At 36.8% G+C, this 20307-nt stretch overlaps 1 protein-coding gene across 1 annotated transcript; it reads right to left on the bottom strand.

The window, feature by feature from the left end:
- Nucleotides 1-16663: 16663 nt before the first annotated feature.
- Nucleotides 16664-20211, bottom strand: LOC146551464 (uncharacterized). The gene is made up of 4 exons (XM_085257327.1): nt 19561-20211; nt 19312-19467; nt 17868-17957; nt 16664-17262 (listed from the first exon to the last, which is right to left on the bottom strand). Exons 1-4 carry the CDS (start codon nt 19909-19911, stop codon nt 16942-16944), a joined length of 918 nt encoding a protein of 305 aa, XP_085113453.1. The 5' UTR covers nt 19912-20211; the 3' UTR covers nt 16664-16941.
- Nucleotides 20212-20307: the final 96 nt, after the last annotated feature.

The raw sequence follows: 20307 nt of genomic DNA, 5'->3' as shown, positions 1-20307 counted from the left end.
TTGAATGGGAAACTCGCCCGAGACAAAGTACAGGTTTTCATTATGTGAATAATTTTAAAATCTTAGCTCAAACGGCTGCAAAACCTGTTTGCCCAGCACGAGGATATTGAATTCTTTAAGATGAAGCCATAGACATTTGTGTCTGAGTCGTCTATCAAAAGTTGCACCGATTTATATGAAGTTGTTCAAAAACGCTTTATTTCGCCAAGACAGTGTGTTTCTCACTGTTACATGCATTTGAATGGGAAACTCGCCCGAGACAAACCTGTTTGCCCAGCACGGGGATATTGAGTTCTATAAGATAAAGCCATGAACATGTTTGTCTGAGTCTTCTATCAAAAGTTACAGCGATTTATATGAAGTTGTTCAAAAACGCTTTATTTCGCCAAGACAGTGTGTTTCTCACTGTTACATGCATTTGAATGGGAAACTCGCCCGAGACAAAGTATAGGTTTTCATTATGTGAATAATTTTAAAATCTTAGCTCAAACGGCTGCAAAACCTGTTTGCCCAGCACGAGGATATTGAATTCTTTAAGATGAAGCCATAGACATGTGTGTCTGAGTCGTCTATCAAAAGTTGCACCGATTTATATGAAGTTGTTCAAAAACGCTTTATTTCGCCAAGACAGTGTGTTTCTCACTGTTACATGCATTTGAATGGGAAACTCGCCCGAGACAAACCTGTTTGCCCAGCACGGGGATATTGAGTTCTATAAGATAAAGCCATGAACATGTTTGTCTGAGTCTTCTATCAAAAGTTACAGCGATTTATATGAAGTTGTTCAAAAACGCTTTATTTCGCCAAGACAGTGTGTTTCTCACTGTTACATGCATTTGAATGGGAAACTCGCCCGAGACAAAGTATAGGTTTTCATTATGTGAATAATTTTAAAATCTTAGCTCAAACGGCTGCAAAACCTGTTTGCCCAGCACGAGGATATTGAATTCTTTAAGATGAAGCCATAGACATTTGTGTCTGAGTCTTCTATCAAAAGTTGCACCGATTTATATAAAGTTGTGCAAAAACGCTTTATTTCGCCAAGACAATGTGTTTCTCACTGTTACATGCATTTGAATGGGAAACTCGCCCGAGACAAAGTACAGGTTTTCATTATGTGAATAATTTTAAAATCTTAGCTCAAACGGCTGCAAAACCTGTTTGCCCAGCACGGGGATATTGAATTCTTTAAGATGAAGCCATAGACATGTGTGTCTGAGTCTTCTATCAAAAGTTGCACCGATTTATATAAAGTTGTGCAAAAACGCTTTATTTCGCCAAGACAGTGTGTTTCTCACTGTTACATGCATTTGAATGGGAAACTCGCCCGAGACAAAGTACAGGTTTTCATTATGTGAATAATTTTAAAATCTTAGCTCAAACGGCTGCAAAACCTGTTTGCCCAGCACGAGGATATTGAATTCTTTAAGATGAAGCCATAGACATTTGTGTCTGAGTCGTCTATCAAAAGTTGCACCGATTTATATGAAGTTGTTCAAAAACGCTTTATTTCGCCAAGACAGTGTGTTTCTCACTGTTACATGCATTTGAATGGGAAACTCGCCCGAGACAAACCTGTTTGCCCAGCACGGGGATATTGAGTTCTATAAGATAAAGCCATGAACATGTTTGTCTGAGTCTTCTATCAAAAGTTACAGCGATTTATATGAAGTTGTTCAAAAACGCTTTATTTCGCCAAGACAGTGTGTTTCTCACTGTTACATGCATTTGAATGGGAAACTCGCCCGAGACAAAGTATAGGTTTTCATTATGTGAATAATTTTAAAATCTTAGCTCAAACGGCTGCAAAACCTGTTTGCCCAGCACGGGGATATTGAATTCTTTAAGATGAAGCCATAGACATGTGTGTCTGAGTCTTCTATCAAAAGTTGCACCGATTTATATAAAGTTGTGCAAAAACGCTTTATTTCGCCAAGACAGTGTGTTTCTCACTGTTACATGCATTTGAATGGGAAACTCGCCCGAGACAAAGTACAGGTTTTCATTATGTGAATAATTTTAAAATCTTAGCTCAAACGGCTGCAAAACCTGTTTGCCCAGCACGAGGATATTGAATTCTTTAAGATGAAGCCATAGACATTTGTGTCTGAGTCTTCTATCAAAAGTTGCACCGATTTATATAAAGTTGTGCAAAAACGCTTTATTTCGCCAAGACAATGTGTTTCTCACTGTTACATGCATTTGAATGGGAAACTCGCCCGAGACAAAGTATAGGTTTTCATTATGTGAATAATTTTAAAATCTTAGCTCAAACGGCTGCAAAACCTGTTTGCCCAGCACGAGGATATTGAATTCTTTAAGATGAAGCCATAGACATGTGTTTCTGAGTCGTCTATCAAAAGTTGCACCGATTTATATGAAGTTGTACGAAAATGCTTTCTTTCGCCAAGACGGTGTGTTTCTCACTGTTACATGCATTTGAATGGGAAACTCGCCTGAAACAAAGTATAGGTTTTCATTATGTGAATAATTTTAAAATCTTAGCTCAAACGGCTGCAAAACCTGTTTGCCCAGCACGAGGATATTGAGTTCTATAAGATAAAGCCATGATCATGTGTTTCTGAGTCTTCTATCAAAAGTTGCACCGATTTATATAAAGTTGTGCAAAAACGCTTTATTTCGCCAAGACAATGTGTTTCTCACTGTTACATGCATTTGAATGGGAAACTCGCCTGAAACAAAGTATAGGTTTTCATTATGTGAATAATTTTAAAATCTTAGCTCAAACGGCTGCAAAACCTGTTTGCCCAGCACGGGGATATTGAGTTCTTTAAGATGAAGCCATAGACATGTGTTTCTGAGTCGTCTATCAAAAGTTGCACCGATTTATATAAAGTTGTGCAAAAACGCTTTATTTCGCCAAGACAATGTGTTTCTCACTGTTACATGCATTTGAATGGGAAACTCGCCCGAGACAAAGTACAGGTTTTCATTATGTGAATAATTTTAAAATCTTAGCTCAATCGGCTGCAAAACCTGTTTGCCCAGCACGGGGATATTGAGTTCTATAAGATAAAGCCATGATCATGTGTTTCTGAGTCTTCTATCAAAAGTTACAGCGATTTATATGAAGTTGTACGAAAAAGCTTTATTTCGCCAAGACAATGCGTTTCTCACTGTTACATGCATTTGAATGGGAAACTCGCCCGAGACAAAGTATAGGTTTTCATTATGTGAATAATTTTAAAATCTTAGCTCAAACGGCTGCAAAACCTGTTTGCCCAGCACGGGGATATTGAGTTCTATAAGATAAAGCCATGAACATGTTTGTCTGAGTCTTCTATCAAAAGTTACAGCTATTTATATGAAGTTGTTCAAAAACGCTTTATTTCGCCAAGACAGTGTGTTTCTCACTGTTACATGCATTTGAATGGGAAACTCGCCCGAGACAAAGTATAGGTTTTCATTATGTGAATAATTTTAAAATCTTAGCTCAAACGGCTGCAAAACCTGTTTGCCCAGCACGGGGATATTGAATTCTTTAAGATGAAGCCATAGACATGTGTGTCTGAGTCTTCTATCAAAAGTTGCACCGATTTATATAAAGTTGTGCAAAAACGCTTTATTTCGCCAAGACAGTGTGTTTCTCACTGTTACATGCATTTGAATGGGAAACTCGCCCGAGACAAAGTATAGGTTTTCATTATGTGAATAATTTTAAAATCTTAGCTCAAACGGCTGCAAAACCTGTTTGCCCAGCACGAGGATATTGAATTCTTTAAGATAAAGCCATAGACATTTGTGTCTGAGTCTTCTATCAAAAGTTGCACCGATTTATATAAAGTTGTGCAAAAACGCTTTATTTCGCCAAGACAATGTGTTTCTCACTGTTACATGCATTTGAATGGGAAACTCGCCCGAGACAAAGTATAGGTTTTCATTATGTGAATAATTTTAAAATCTTAGCTCAATCGGCTGCAAAACCTGTTTGCCCAGCACGGGGATATTGAGTTCTATAAGATAAAGCCATAAACATGTGTTTCTGAGTCTTCTATCAAAAGTTACACCGATTTATATAAAGTTGTGCAAAAACGCTTTATTTCGCCAAGACAATGTGTTTCTCACTGTTACATGCATTTGAATGGGAAACTCGCCCGAGACAAAGTATAGGTTTTCATTATGTGAATAATTTTAAAATCTTAGCTCAAACGGCTGCAAAACCTGTTTGCCCAGCACGAGGATATTGAATTCTTTAAGATGAAGCCATAGACATGTGTGTCTGAGTCGTCTATCAAAAGTTGCACCGATTTATATAAAGTTGTGCAAAAACGCTTTATTTCGCCAAGACAGTGTGTTTCTCACTGTTACATGCATTTGAATGGGAAACTCGCCCGAGACAAAGTATAGGTTTTCATTATGTGAATAATTTTAAAATCTTAGCTCAAACGGCTGCAAAACCTGTTTGCCCAGCACGGGGATATTGAATTCTTTAAGATGAAGCCATAGACATGTGTGTCTGAGTCTTCTATCAAAAGTTGCACCGATTTATATAAAGTTGTGCAAAAACGCTTTATTTCGCCAAGACAATGTGTTTCTCACTGTTACATGCATTTGAATGGGAAACTCGCCCGAGACAAAGTATAGGTTTTCATTATGTGAATAATTTTAAAATCTTAGCTCAAACGGCTGCAAAACCTGTTTGCCCAGCACGAGGATATTGAATTCTTTAAGATGAAGCCATAGACATGTGTGTCTGAGTCGTCTATCAAAAGTTGCACCGATTTATATAAAGTTGTGCAAAAACGCTTTATTTCGCCAAGACAGTGTGTTTCTCACTGTTACATGCATTTGAATGGGAAACTCGCCCGAGACAAAGTATAGGTTTTCATTATGTGAATAATTTTAAAATCTTAGCTCAAACGGCTGCAAAACCTGTTTGCCCAGCACGGGGATATTGAATTCTTTAAGATGAAGCCATAGACATGTGTGTCTGAGTCTTCTATCAAAAGTTGCACCGATTTATATAAAGTTGTGCAAAAACGCTTTATTTCGCCAAGACAATGTGTTTCTCACTGTTACATGCATTTGAATGGGAAACTCGCCCGAGACAAAGTATAGGTTTTCATTATGTGAATAATTTTAAAATCTTAGCTCAAACGGCTGCAAAACCTGTTTGCCCAGCACGAGGATATTGAATTCTTTAAGATGAAGCCATAGACATGTGTTTCTGAGTCGTCCATCAAAAGTTGCACCGATTTATATGAAGTTGTACGAAAATGCTTTCTTTCGCCAAGACGGTGTGTTTCTCACTGTTACATGCATTTGAATGGGAAACTCGCCTGAAACAAAGTATAGGTTTTCATTATGTGAATAATTTTAAAATCTTAGCTCAAACGGCTGCAAAACCTGTTTGCCCAGCACGAGGATATTGAGTTCTATAAGATAAAGCCATGATCATGTGTTTCTGAGTCTTCTATCAAAAGTTACAGCGATTTATATGAAGTTGTACGAAAACGCTTTCTGTCGCCTAGACAATGCGTTTCTCACTGTTACATGCATTTGAATGGGAAACTCGCCCGAGACAAAGTATAGGTTTTCATTATGTGAATAATTTTAAAATCTTAGCTCAAACGGCTGCAAAACCTGTTTGCCCAGCACGAGGATATTGAATTCTTTAAGATGAAGCCATAGACATTTGTGTCTGAGTCTTCTATCAAAAGTTGCACCGATTTATATAAAGTTGTGCAAAAACGCTTTATTTCGCCAAGACAATGTGTTTCTCACTGTTACATGCATTTGAATGGGAAACTCGCCCGAGACAAAGTATAGGTTTTCATTATGTGAATAATTTTAAAATCTTAGCTCAAACGGCTGCAAAACCTGTTTGCCCAGCACGAGGATATTGAATTCTTTAAGATGAAGCCATAGACATGTGTTTCTGAGTCGTCTATCAAAAGTTGCACCGATTTATATGAAGTTGTACGAAAATGCTTTCTTTCGCCAATACGGTGTGTTTCTCACTGTTACATGCATTTGAATGGGAAACTCGCCTGAAACAAAGTATAGGTTTTCATTATGTGAATAATTTTAAAATCTTAGCTCAAACGGCTGCAAAACCTGTTTGCCCAGCACGAGGATATTGAGTTCTATAAGATAAAGCCATGATCATGTGTTTCTGAGTCTTCTATCAAAAGTTACAGCGATTTATATGAAGTTGTACGAAAACGCTTTCTGTCGCCAAGACAATGCGTTTCTCACTGTTACATGCATTTGAATGGGAAACTCGCCCGAGACAAAGTATAGGTTTTCATTATGTGAATAATTTTAAAATCTTAGCTCAAACGGCTGCAAAACCTGTTTGCCCAGCACGGGGATATTGAGTTCTATAAGATAAAGCCATAAACATGTTTGTCTGAGTCTTCTATCAAAAGTTACAGCGATTTATATGAAGTTGTTCAAAAACGCTTTATTTCGCCAAGACAGTGTGTTTCTCACTGTTACATGCATTTGAATGGGAAACTCGCCCGAGACAAAGTATAGGTTTTCATTATGTGAATAATTTTAAAATCTTAGCTCAAACGGCTGCAAAACCTGTTTGCCCAGCACGAGGATATTGAATTCTTTAAGATGAAGCCATAGACATGTGTTTCTGAGTCGTCTATCAAAAGTTGCACCGATTTATATAAAGTTGTGCAAAAACGCTTTATTTCGCCAAGACAATGCGTTTCTTACTGTTACATGCATTTGAATGGGAAACTCGCCCGAGACAAAGTATAGGTTTTCATTATGTGAATAATTTTAAAATCTTAGCTCAATCGGCTGCAAAACCTGTTTGCCCAGCACGGGGATATTGAGTTCTATAAGATGAAGCCATAGACATGTGTTTCTGAGTCGTCTATCAAAAGTTACAGCGATTTATATAAAGTTGTGCAAAAACGCTTTATTTCGCCAAGACAATGTGTTTCTCACTGTTACATGCATTTGAATGGGAAACTCGCCCGAGACAAAGTATAGGTTTTCATTATGTGAATAATTTTAAAATCTTAGCTCAATCGGCTGCAAAACCTGTTTGCCCAGCACGGGGATATTGAGTTCTATAAGATAAAGCCATAAACATGTGTTTCTGAGTCTTCTATCAAAAGTTACACCGATTTATATAAAGTTGTGCAAAAACGCTTTATTTCGCCAAGACAATGTGTTTCTCACTGTTACATGCATTTGAATGGGAAACTCGCCCGAGACAAAGTATAGGTTTTCATTATGTGAATAATTTTAAAATCTTAGCTCAAACGGCTGCAAAACCTGTTTGCCCAGCACGAGGATATTGAATTCTTTAAGATGAAGCCATAGACATGTGTGTCTGAGTCTTCTATCAAAAGTTGCACCGATTTATATAAAGTTGTGCAAAAACGCTTTATTTCGCCAAGACAGTGTGTTTCTCACTGTTACATGCATTTGAATGGGAAACTCGCCCGAGACAAAGTATAGGTTTTCATTATGTGAATAATTTTAAAATCTTAGCTCAAACGGCTGCAAAACCTGTTTGCCCAGCACGAGGATATTGAATTCTTTAAGATGAAGCCATAGACGTGTTTCTGAGTCGTCTATCAAAAGTTGCACCGATTTATATAAAGTTGTGCAAAAACGCTTTATTTCGCCAAGACAGTGTGTTTCTCACTGTTACATGCATTTGAATGGGAAACTCGCCCGAGACAAAGTATAGGTTTTCATTATGTGAATAATTTTAAAATCTTAGCTCAAACGGCTGCAAAACCTGTTTGCCCAGCACGAGGATATTGAATTCTTTAAGATGAAGCCATAGACGTGTTTCTGAGTCGTCTATCAAAAGTTGCACCGATTTATATAAAGTTGTGCAAAAACGCTTTATTTCGCCAAGACAATGTGTTTCTCACTGTTACATGCATTTGAATGGGAAACTCGCCCGAGACAAAGTACAGGTTTTCATTATGTGAATAATTTTAAAATCTTAGCTCAAACGGCTGCAAAACCTGTTTGCCCAGCACGAGGATATTGAATTCTTTAAGATGAAGCCATAGACATTTGTGTCTGAGTCTTCTATCAAAAGTTGCACCGATTTATATAAAGTTGTGCAAAAACGCTTTATTTCGCCAAGACAATGTGTTTCTCACTGTTACATGCATTTGAATGGGAAACTCGCCTGAAACAAAGTATAGGTTTTCATTATGTGAATAATTTTAAAATCTTAGCTCAAACGGCTGCAAAACCTGTTTGCCCAGCACGGGGATATTGAGTTCTTTAAGATGAAGCCATAGACATGTGTTTCTGAGTCGTCTATCAAAAGTTACACCGATTTATATAAAGTTGTGCAAAAACGCTTTATTTCGCCAAGACAATGTGTTTCTCACTGTTACATGCATTTGAATGGGAAACTCGCCCGAGACAAAGTATAGGTTTTCATTATGTGAATAATTTTAAAATCTTAGCTCAATCGGCTGCAAAACCTGTTTGCCCAGCACGGGGATATTGAGTTCTATAAGATAAAGCCATGATCATGTGTTTCTGAGTCTTCTATCAAAAGTTACAGCGATTTATATGAAGTTGTACGAAAACGCTTTATTTCGCCAAGACAATGCGTTTCTCACTGTTACATGCATTTGAATGGGAAACTCGCCCGAGACAAAGTACAGGTTTTCATTATGTGAATAATTTTAAAATCTTAGCTCAAACGGCTGCAAAACCTGTTTGCCCAGCACGGGGATATTGAGTTCTATAAGATAAAGCCATGAACATGTTTGTCTGAGTCTTCTATCAAAAGTTACAGCTATTTATATGAAGTTGTTCAAAAACGCTTTATTTCGCCAAGACAGTGTGTTTCTCACTGTTACATGCATTTGAATGGGAAACTCGCCCGAGACAAAGTATAGGTTTTCATTATGTGAATAATTTTAAAATCTTAGCTCAAACGGCTGCAAAACCTGTTTGCCCAGCACGAGGATATTGAGTTCTATAAGATAAAGCCATGATCATGTGTTTCTGAGTCTTCTATCAAAAGTTACAGCGATTTATATGAAGTTGTACGAAAACGCTTTCTGTCGCCAAGACAGTGTGTTTCTCACTGTTACATGCATTTGAATGGGAAACTCGCCCGAGACAAAGTATAGGTTTTCATTATGTGAATAATTTTAAAATCTTAGCTCAAACGGCTGCAAAACCTGTTTGCCCAGCACGAGGATATTGAATTCTTTAAGATGAAGCCATAGACATGTGTTTCTGAGTCGTCTATCAAAAGTTGCACCGATTTATATGAAGTTGTACGAAAATGCTTTCTTTCGCCAAGACGGTGTGTTTCTCACTGTTACATGCATTTGAATGGGAAACTCGCCCGAGACAAAGTACAGGTTTTCATTATGTGAATAATTTTAAAATCTTAGCTCAAACGGCTGCAAAACCTGTTTGCCCAGCACGAGGATATTGAATTCTTTAAGATGAAGCCATAGACATGTGTTTCTGAGTCGTCTATCAAAAGTTGCACCGATTTATATAAAGTTGTGCAAAAACGCTTTATTTCGCCAAGACAATGTGTTTCTCACTGTTACATGCATTTGAATGGGAAACTCGCCCGAGACAAAGTATAGGTTTTCATTATGTGAATAATTTTAAAATCTTAGCTCAAACGGCTGCAAAACCTGTTTGCCCAGCACGGGGATATTGAGTTCTATAAGATAAAGCCATGATCATGTGTTTCTGAGTCTTCTATCAAAAGTTACAGCGATTTATATGAAGTTGTACGAAAACGCTTTCTGTCGCCAAGACAATGCGTTTCTCACTGTTACATGCATTTGAATGGGAAACTCGCCCGAGACAAAGTATAGGTTTTCATTATGTGAATAATTTTAAAATCTTAGCTCAAACGGCTGCAAAACCTGTTTGCCCAACACGAGGATATTGAATTCTTTAAGATGAAGCCATAAACATGTGTTTCTGAGTCGTCTATCAAAAGTTACACCGATTTATATAAAGTTGTGCAAAAACGCTTTATTTCGCCAAGACAATGTGTTTCTCACTGTTACATGCATTTGAATGGGAAACTCGCCCGAGACAAAGTATAGGTTTTCATTATGTGAATCATTTTAAAATCTTAGCTCAAACGGCTGCAAAACCTGTTTGCCCAGCACGAGGATATTGAATTCTTTAAGATGAAGCCATAGACATGTGTTTCTGAGTCGTCTATCAAAAGTTGCACCGATTTATATGAAGTTGTACGAAAATGCTTTCTTTCGCCAAGACGGTGTGTTTCTCACTGTTACATGCATTTGAATGGGAAACTCGCCTGAAACAAAGTATAGGTTTTCATTATGTGAATAATTTTAAAATCTTAGCTCAAACGGCTGCAAAACCTGTTTGCCCAGCACGAGGATATTGAGTTCTATAAGATAAAGCCATGATCATGTGTTTCTGAGTCTTCTATCAAAAGTTACAGCGATTTATATGAAGTTGTACGAAAACGCTTTCTGTCGCCAAGATAATGCGTTTCTCACTGTTACATGCATTTGAATGGGAAACTCGCCCGAGACAAAGTATAGGTTTTCATTATGTGAATAATTTTAAAATCTTAGCTCAAACGGCTGCAAAACCTGTTTGCCCAGCACGGGGATATTGAGTTCTATAAGATAAAGCCATAAACATGTTTGTCTGAGTCTTCTATCAAAAGTTACAGCGATTTATATGAAGTTGTTCAAAAACGCTTTATTTCGCCAAGACAGTGTGTTTCTCACTGTTACATGCATTTGAATGGGAAACTCGCCCGAGAGAAAGTATAGGTTTTCATTATGTGAATAATTTTAAAATCTTAGCTCAAACGGCTGCAAAACCTGTTTGCCCAGCACGAGGATATTGAATTCTTTAAGATGAAGCCATAGACATGTGTTTCTGAGTCGCCTATCAAAAGTTGCACCGATTTATATAAAGTTGTGCAAAAACGCTTTATTTCGCCAAGACAATGTGTTTCTCACTGTTACATGCATTTGAATGGGAAACTCGCCCGAGACAAAGTATAGGTTTTCATTATGTGAATAATTTTAAAATCTTAGCCTAAACGGCTGCAAAACCTGTTTGCCCAGCACGGGGATATTGAATTCTTTAAGATGAAGCCATAGACATTTGTGTCTGAGTCTTCTATCAAAAGTTACAGCGATTTATATAAAGTTGTGCAAAAACGCTTTATTTCGCCAAGACAATGTGTTTCTCACTGTTACATGCATTTGAATGGGAAACTCGCCCGAGACAAAGTATAGGTTTTCATTATGTGAATAATTTTAAAATCTTAGCTCAATCGGCTGCAAAACCTGTTTGCCCAGCACGGGGATATTGAGTTCTATAAGATAAAGCCATGATCATGTGTTTCTGAGTCTTCTATCAAAAGTTACAGCGATTTATATGAAGTTGTACGAAAACGCTTTCTTTCGCCAAGACGGTGTGTTTCTCACTGTTACATGCATTTGAATGGGAAACTCGCCTGAAACAAAGTATAGGTTTTCATTATGTGAATAATTTTAAAATCTTAGCTCAAACGGCTGCAAAACCTGTTTGCCCAGCACGGGGATATTGAGTTCTATAAGATAAAGCCATAAACATGTTTGTCTGAGTCTTCTATCAAAAGTTGCACCGATTTATATAAAGTTGTGCAAAAACGCTTTATTTCGCCAAGACAGTGTGTTTCTCACTGTTACATGCATTTGAATGGGAAACTCGCCCGAGACAAAGTATAGGTTTTCATTATGTGAATAATTTTAAAATCTTAGCTCAAACGGCTGCAAAACCTGTTTGCCCAACACGAGGATATTGAGTTCTTTAAGATGAAGCCATAGACATGTGTTTCTGAGTCGTCTATCAAAAGTTGCACCGATTTATATGAAGTTGTACGAAAATGCTTTCTTTCGCCAAGACAATGCGTTTCTCACTGTTACATGCATTTGAATGGGAAACTCGCCCGAGACAAAGTATAGGTTTTCATTATGTGAATAATTTTAAAATCTTAGCTCAAACGGCTGCAAAACCTGTTTGCCCAGCACGGGGATATTGAGTTCTATAAGATAAAGCCATAAACATGTTTGTCTGAGTCTTCTATCAAAAGTTACAGCGATTTATATGAAGTTGTTCAAAAACGCTTTATTTCGCCAAGACAGTGTGTTTCTCACTGTTACATGCATTTGAATGGGAAACTCGCCTGAAACAAAGTATAGGTTTTCATTATGTGAATAATTTTAAAATCTTAGCTCAAACGGCTGCAAAACCTGTTTGCCCAGCACGGGGATATTGAGTTCTATAAGATAAAGCCATAAACATGTTTGTCTGAGTCTTCTATCAAAAGTTACAGCGATTTATATGAAGTTGTTCAAAAACGCTTTATTTCGCCAAGACAGTGTGTTTCTCACTGTTACATGCATTTGAATGGGAAACTCGCCTGAAACAAAGTATAGGTTTTCATTATGTGAATAATTTTAAAATCTTAGCTCAAACGGCTGCAAAACCTGTTTGCCCAGCACGGGGATATTGAGTTCTATAAGATAAAGCCATAAACATGTTTGTCTGAGTCTTCTATCAAAAGTTACAGCGATTTATATGAAGTTGTTCAAAAACGCTTTATTTCGCCAAGACAGTGTGTTTCTCACTGTTACATGCATTTGAATGGGAAACTCGCCTGAAACAAAGTATAGGTTTTCATTATGTGAATAATTTTAAAATCTTAGCTCAAACGGCTGCAAAACCTGTTTGCCCAGCACGAGGATATTGAATTCTTTAAGATGAAGCCATAGACATGTGTGTCTGAGTCTTCTATCAAAAGTTGCACCGATTTATATAAAGTTGTGCAAAAACGCTTTATTTCGCCAAGACAGTGTGTTTCTCACTGTTACATGCATTTGAATGGGAAACTCGCCCGAGACAAAGTACAGGTTTTCATTATGTGAATAATTTTAAAATCTTAGCTCAAACGGCTGCAAAACCTGTTTGCCCAGCACGGGGATATTGAGTTCTATAAGATAAAGCCATGATCATGTGTTTCTGAGTCTTCTATCAAAAGTTACAGCGATTTATATGAAGTTGTACGAAAACGCTTTCTGTCGCCAAGACAATGCGTTTCTCACTGTTACATGCATTTGAATGGGAAACTCGCCCGAGACAAAGTATAGGTTTTCATTATGTGAATAATTTTAAAATCTTAGCTCAAACGGCTGCAAAACCTGTTTGCCCAGCACGAGGATATTGAATTCTTTAAGATGAAGCCATAGACATGTGTTTCTGAGTCGTCTATCAAAAGTTGCACCGATTTATATGAAGTTGTACGAAAATGCTTTCTTTCGCCAAGACGGTGTGTTTCTCACTGTTACATGCATTTGAATGGGAAACTCGCCCGAGACAAAGTACAGGTTTTCATTATGTGAATAATTTTAAAATCTTAGCTCAATCGGCTGCAAAACCTGTTTGCCCAGCACGGGGATATTGAGTTCTATAAGATAAAGCCATGATCATGTGTTTCTGAGTCTTCTATCAAAAGTTACAGCGATTTATATGAAGTTGTACGAAAACGCTTTCTGTCGCCAAGACAATGCGTTTCTCACTGTTACATGCATTTGAATGGGAAACTCGCCCGAGACAAAGTATAGGTTTTCATTATGTGAATAATTTTAAAATCTTAGCTCAAACGGCTGCAAAACCTGCACTGAAAAAAAATTGGAGTGACATTTACTTAAAAAAAGCTAGGCAACTTTTTCCACACAGAAAGTGCTTGTAATCTTTACTCGGGCTATTTCTAAGTAATATTTACTTACTAGAACCATCTATTTTTTATGTGAAATACACAAGTAAATTGCACTGGCAATACTCATCTACAGGTTGTAACTTTTTTTTTTTTTTTTTTTTTTCTTGTTTTAAATATTTTTATTACTTTTTCAACAACATTCAAAGGTAGTTTCCCATAATATGCTGTTGTAATAGAAACCCTTTTCCCCCACCCTCACCTCCCGCTCTGCTCTCTTCCGACCAAAGAAAAAAAAAAAAAAAAAAAAAAAAAAAACAAGCTCAAAATGAAATATATATACAATTGTGCCATATGTGGCATTTATACATAATTCAAGAGAAAAAGAAAAAAAAAGGGAAAGAAGAAAATATATTCAATAGGAACAAACAAAAATAGCATGCACAATGCTAACAATTTCCTCCTACTCCACTCTCCTACATAAGTTGTTCTATATTTACTACTTTTAAAAAATGTTTAAATGGCTTCCAAATTTCATCAAAATATATTAACTTATTTTTCAGAAAGTACGTAATCCTTTCCATTTCCATACACTGTGTCAAGGAGTTTATCCAAGCGCCAATAGCAGGAGGAACTGATGTTTTCCAATTTATTGCAATCATACGTTTTGCCTGTAATGTACAGTAATCCATAAATTTAATTTGATAGGTTGTTAATTTAATATTTTTAGGATACACTTGTAGTAGCATCATTTCTACGTCTAAAGTGATCTTTTTATTTAAAATTTGGTTTATTTTGTTCATCACCTCCTGCCAAAAGGCACAAACAATTCTACATTCCCATATACAATGAAAAAATGTTCCACGGGCTTCTCCACATTTAAAACATGTATCTGGTATTCTATTATTATATTTATTCAGTTTCACCGGTGTTACATATGTTTGCATAGTCCAATTGTATTGTAATAATTTTAAATTACTATTAATCGATTGTTTTTGTGCTTTTAAGCAAATTAACTTCCATGTCTCCTCAGAAATATTGATATTTAGGTCCTTTCTCCAAGCTTCCAACTTAGAAACTGATGTTTCTGAAGAGGCAGAAACAATCCAATTATAAAATGTTGAAATTAAACCTTTATTACCACCTTTTTTCACCATAAACTCCTCTAGCTTACTTAATTGGGGAAAATTAAGGGATTTATTTTGCATAGATGAAATAAAACTTCTAATTTGTAAATACTTAAAAAAGTGTTTTTGGGGGATTTGAAATTTTGAGACTAAATCCTCAAATGAGACCATTACTCCATCACAAAACAGATCACCCACTTTCTTAACACCTTTTACTGCCCAATCCTGAAACCCTGCATCCAACTTTCCTGGTACAAATAAGGCATTTCCCCAGATGGGGCTAAACTGAGAGAGATTGTTCTTAATATTCATCATTTCTTTTATTGTAAACCAGACTTCAATCATGTTTTGAACTATAGGATTATTTGTTTCTTTCTTTAACTGTTTGGATTTCGCAGAATATAAGTACAAATTTAATGGCATTTTAAGAGCATTTGCTTCCATCCCCACCCATGACGGGGTATTTTGGGATGAAAAATAAAATCTTATTGTCCTTAATTGAATAGCCAAATAGTACCAGTAAAAGTTGGGGCATTTCAACCCCCCTGTATCAAAGGGAAGGTACAACAAAGACAAACGAATACGTGGCTGCTTCTTGTTCCAGATAAACTCTCTGATTAGTGATGTTAATTTAGTAAATAATCCAGCAGGAGGAGCCAGTGGGACATTTTGAAACATATACAACAGTCTAGGTAATACATTCATTTTAATAACGCTTATCCTTCCAATAATAGATAGTGGTAGACTTATCCAACGCTCCAAATCTTTGGAAATTTTCTGTAGTATTATATTATAGTTAAGTACCACCACATCTTTTAATGAAGGAACTATTTTAATACCTAGATAGATGAATTCAGAGTTAACAGTAAAGCCAGATATATTCTGACTTACATTTTGAATGTACCCTTGATTAAGTAACATTAATGACGATTTTGTTACATTAACTTTATACCCTGAGAAAACCCCAAACTGATCTAATAAATCCTTTACAGCGGGCACAGAATTTTTTAATTGCTTTAAAAATATTATGATATCATCAGCAAATAAAGCAATTCTATGTTCCTTTCTACCAATCCTAACACCTTGTATCTGTCCGCTGTTTCTAACAGCTATTGCCAGAGGTTCAATAGCTAAAAGGAATAAAAGTGGAGATAAGGGTGAACCCTGCGGGCACCCTCTTTTAATATCAAATTGTTCAGAGATTATCTCATTTGTCTTAACCTGAGCCACAGAATGACAATGTAATAGCTTGATCCAATGCAGAAATACGTTTCCAAACCCAAATCTAACAATGACATCAAAAAGATATGACCGTTCAATTCTGTCAAAAGCCTTCTCCGCGTCAAGCGAGAGAATGGCTGTATCGTCCTGCTCACTTTGATTATGAAGAATGTTTAAAACTCGTCTTACATTATGAAAACCCTGTCTATGTTTAACAAATCCATTTTGATCATCCCCTATAATAACTGGAAGAATACTTTCTAATCTTTTAGCAAAAATTTTAGGTTGTAACTTTTACTCAGAATACCATTGCATCCAATTACAAAACCCAAGTGAACATTGCTGATATTTCTTTGTGTTTCTTACTCATCTTTTCTTTGTTATATTCTATGTAATTATTAAGTAATATTTATTATGAATGTACTAGTTAATATTAATCGAATTGAATAAATATTCTTATTATTCTATTAAATAATAAATCAATATTTTCTAAAACAAATATTTGCAGCTTAAGAGACACTTTTATTTCACAGTTGAAATGGCATAGATATATTTAAAATATCTACATAACATTATAACCACAAAAAACATGGCCATAGAACTTCTTGATCGCAAATTTCAAAACAGAGCATATACACATATACAAAAAAACAACAACATGGTATTCAAAAACTCAGTGTGCACTGTCCCCTTTCTTCTAATCAACTTTCAGAACACATACATCAACTCTGTCCATTAACAGTTGCAATCACTACCTTTGCAGACATTCTCAGAACGTTCAGGACAGAAAGAACTTGTATAAAACTGAGCAACATTTGAAATTACTGTCAGAAAACAGACAAAATGCAAACAAATTAATTGTGCTGGACAAAAGCACAAATAACACTGGAACACTCACACTAAAAGTTTCTTGTGGAGAGACCGGACCTTTGGTGACATTTTAAGGATGTCAAGCTCAAGAAACAGCTTCTGAAATACCTCAAACGTATATTTCAGTTTCAGTGGGTAACTTAAGTTGACAGCATAGATGACACCCATGAGCAGGAGGCAAGCGTTTGTCACACTTCTGCAGTCCTCCAGAATTTCTGTCCCCTCAATGATGACCGACACGTTCACAGGATCTTGGTTTTCCTGTGCCACATTGGGATGGATTACGATGATCTTCATCATGTGATTACTGCAGTCCTCTTTCAATGCTTCTTGGCTGACGTCCTCCTGTGAAAACAAACAAACCACAATTAGAAATAACTAGAATAGATTCCAAGTAAAAGAAAAGGTTAAGAGAAAAAAAAAATGTAAAAATAAAAAATTTAGTATACTCAAATCAAACAATATTCATATGGCACTTTTCATACGTAAAGTTACAGAACGTGCTTCACAGAGGCTGACCCTGAGACAAAGAAAATCACTTTTGGGGGCCATCCAGCCTGGAGCTGTCCATGGGACGGCACGCGTGTTGGTAGACCAGAACCATTAAATCATTAAAATAGGTTATAAAGGTATAATCAAATTAAATACTCTTTTGCTCATAAAATAAAGTTAATAAGTGATCGTTAAATAGTCAGAAAAAAAACCAGACAAAAGGCAAGTTAAAGTTTAAGGCAGATAAGATAAAGATTAAATATGATTTAAAAAATAAAGGGTAAGAGCATAAAGATTTAAGAAATTAGTTAAAAGCCTGATTGAAAATATTAATCTTGAGTCTTTTTTAAAAAACATCACGAGTGTAGAGAATCTTTGACCTTCAATATATCATCACAAGTGAAGACCAGATTATAAGGTTAGACAATTTTAATACAGTCATTATGATCATCAGATACCTGATGGTCTTTGATCAGCTCCTCTCCACTCTCTCCAAGATACTCAACTAAGCAACGAATGATAATGTCCCTTCTGCCATCGACATGATGCTATTAAACCCAAAAAGAAAATTTATTGCAGAAAATACACAACATAACATATGTAACATACATACATAACAGCACATACAGATGTAAACAGAAAGTTACCCATGGAGAATGTAAGCCTGCAGCTACATTCTAACGTTGTGAAGTGTACAACTTAACATGAATTTCTCAACGATGTGACAAGAGTCCAGTGCATGTCATAATCTGTGGGTCCAGAAACTGTCTCTGCCCAGTGAGGAAAGTTTTCTGCCTCATCACTGGACATGCAAATGAATTTTTTGCAACATATCAGTACCTCCTATCACAATATTAACCAGTCAAGGACAGGAATTCCCACACACAAGAGTAATATTTTGGGAAATAATTGTATTGGAGTCTATGGGCAGCAGGAAGGGATCTCGTTGCACTCAGAGGGTCACTTTGAAAATTCTGTAAATTTCTCTGCTTTTGAGCGCATATTAAGGGAGAGATGACAGGTTTGTATACACTTGTAGAGACAATCATGTGCATAAATTGTTAATTGTGGCCACAGTGTCAGGATCAGGAGAACAGTTTCAGCCAACACAGACACTGATCAGAATAAAGGACAAGTTCAGTATTTTACACTTAAAGCCCTGTTTTCAGTTTATGATGAAATCGAACGATTTTGATTGAAATTTGGACACATGCTGCTGGCCCGAGCTTTTTTGGTTTCTGTGGTAGCACATCCCCACCTCCACAATGGCTTCATAGGTGCACTGGAACAATCCTTCCTAAAATGCATAAAACTGTCGTTTACAAAGACGTGAAACTCACCGAGTGGTCAGAAGTGTTCACTGATATGTTCACACAAAAATCGCTGCAAAAGATACTTTCCAACTGGTTTTTATTGTAGTTTTTGTCCAACTCCATTGACTTGTATTAGATGTGCTGTGATGTACGGTATTAGTCCGCCGCTATTCCATTCTATTATTCAAGCTCTCGGTGGAAGAATGTACAGGTGTAAGGCGTTTGAAAAAATAGGTCCAGTTTTACAACAAATGGTAAAACACCTGTTGGAAAGCATTTTTGCAACGATTTGTGTGTGAACATATCAGTGAACACCCCTGACCACTCGGTGAGTTTCACGTCTTTGTATGAAGCCATTGTGGAGGTGGGGGTGTGCTACCACAGAAACCAAAAAAGCTCCGGCCAGCAGCATGTGTCCAAATTTCAATCAAAATCGTTCGATTTCATCATAAACAATCTGAAAACAAAGCTTTAAGTTTAAAATAACAAACTTGTCAACTTGTCCTTTAAATAAGAGTGATACATTCTCAGTGTGTATGACCTCATCTTTTCCATTAGATTATGTAATTAAAATAATTTAAAATTTTACCTTATTGAGTGAGTCCAACATTGGTTTTATTTTGGTCCCTGCAGTCCCGCCCTTCCTTCGAAATATCTCCAGGAGTTTGGTGGTGTACCTGTCCAATCTGGACAAAAACGTTCGCTCCAGATGAATTGTGGTTATTCGCTTAAACTCCTCTTTGATCTGAAATGAGAGATAAAACACAAAATCATGTCAAAGATGACTCATGAGATCTCACATACACTTAGTTGCTGCATGAACAAGAACTGGATTTACCTGATTTTCACAGAACAGAGAAGGCCACCTCTCTAAGAGGTCTTGGATTGCGGGGCAATCCTTGACAACCTCTTTTCTTCTCATAGCGAAAGACTTCTCCATTTTCTCATTAATTGCCCTCTCATTGTTCTTCTTCTTCATTTCCTTCAGCAAATCTAGTCTATCCATCTCTAAGGTTTCCTCAGTCTCACCGAATGGCAGTGGTGGCAGATAGTTGACTTCAGCTTTTTTGGCCCTTTTAAAGCCTTTAAGTGAACCCTCTTCACTGGAGCATCGTCTCTTCAGTGTGTTCACCTCGAGCTCTGGAATGGCTAATTGGTGACCTCTTAACTTTGCCCTGTAGTTGCCCATTTTATACTTTATCCTCTGTTGCCAACCATATAGGCCATTAAAAGAACCTGGCTCTTTGAGGCATGGGTATTTTGCTACCAAGGCTTCAGCAACAGCTAAAATCTGGACACCAGTTGGATATGCTGTGAAGCCAAATATAGTCTCTGCAAGCTTCTCAAGAATGCTACTAGTTACGCTTGGGTTGTTCAAAAGTGTGCCATCATTTTCATAAGCTTGCTTTCCTGCTTCCAGTGCAAGGTCTATATCATAAGAGAAGTCTGGTATTTCAAACTTAAATGGCCATGGCTTAGACCTGTAGGATGGTCCACTCTCATCTGGGGAGGACAACAGGATTGTGTCGCATGCAGATGAGGAGGAGCTTGCTTCTGTAGATAGTGGAACTGGAGATTCGACTCA

Source organism: Mchenga conophoros, linkage group LG19 (assembly GCF_057382185.1).
Source record: "Mchenga conophoros isolate Kocher_MC1m ecotype Shallow Benthic linkage group LG19, M_conophoros_male_GT1.1, whole genome shotgun sequence".
Lineage (NCBI taxonomy): Eukaryota > Metazoa > Chordata > Actinopteri > Cichliformes > Cichlidae > Mchenga > Mchenga conophoros.
This window is presented reverse-complemented; position numbering and strand designations above follow the sequence as displayed.

Bases quoted from the DNA above. Each gene is read 5' to 3' on its own strand.
- LOC146551464 (XM_085257327.1), bottom strand. From the start codon at position 19,911: ATGGGCAACTACAGGGCAAAGTTAAGAGGTCACCAATTAGCCATTCCA. The intron at 19,468-19,560 runs GTAAATCCAGTT...CTCTCATTTCAG, and splicing joins CTCTGTTCTGTGAAAATCAG to ATCAAAGAGGAGTTTAAGCG. The intron at 17,958-19,311 runs GTAAAATTTTAA...TGGGTTTAATAG, and splicing joins TGTTGGACTCACTCAATAAG to CATCATGTCGATGGCAGAAG.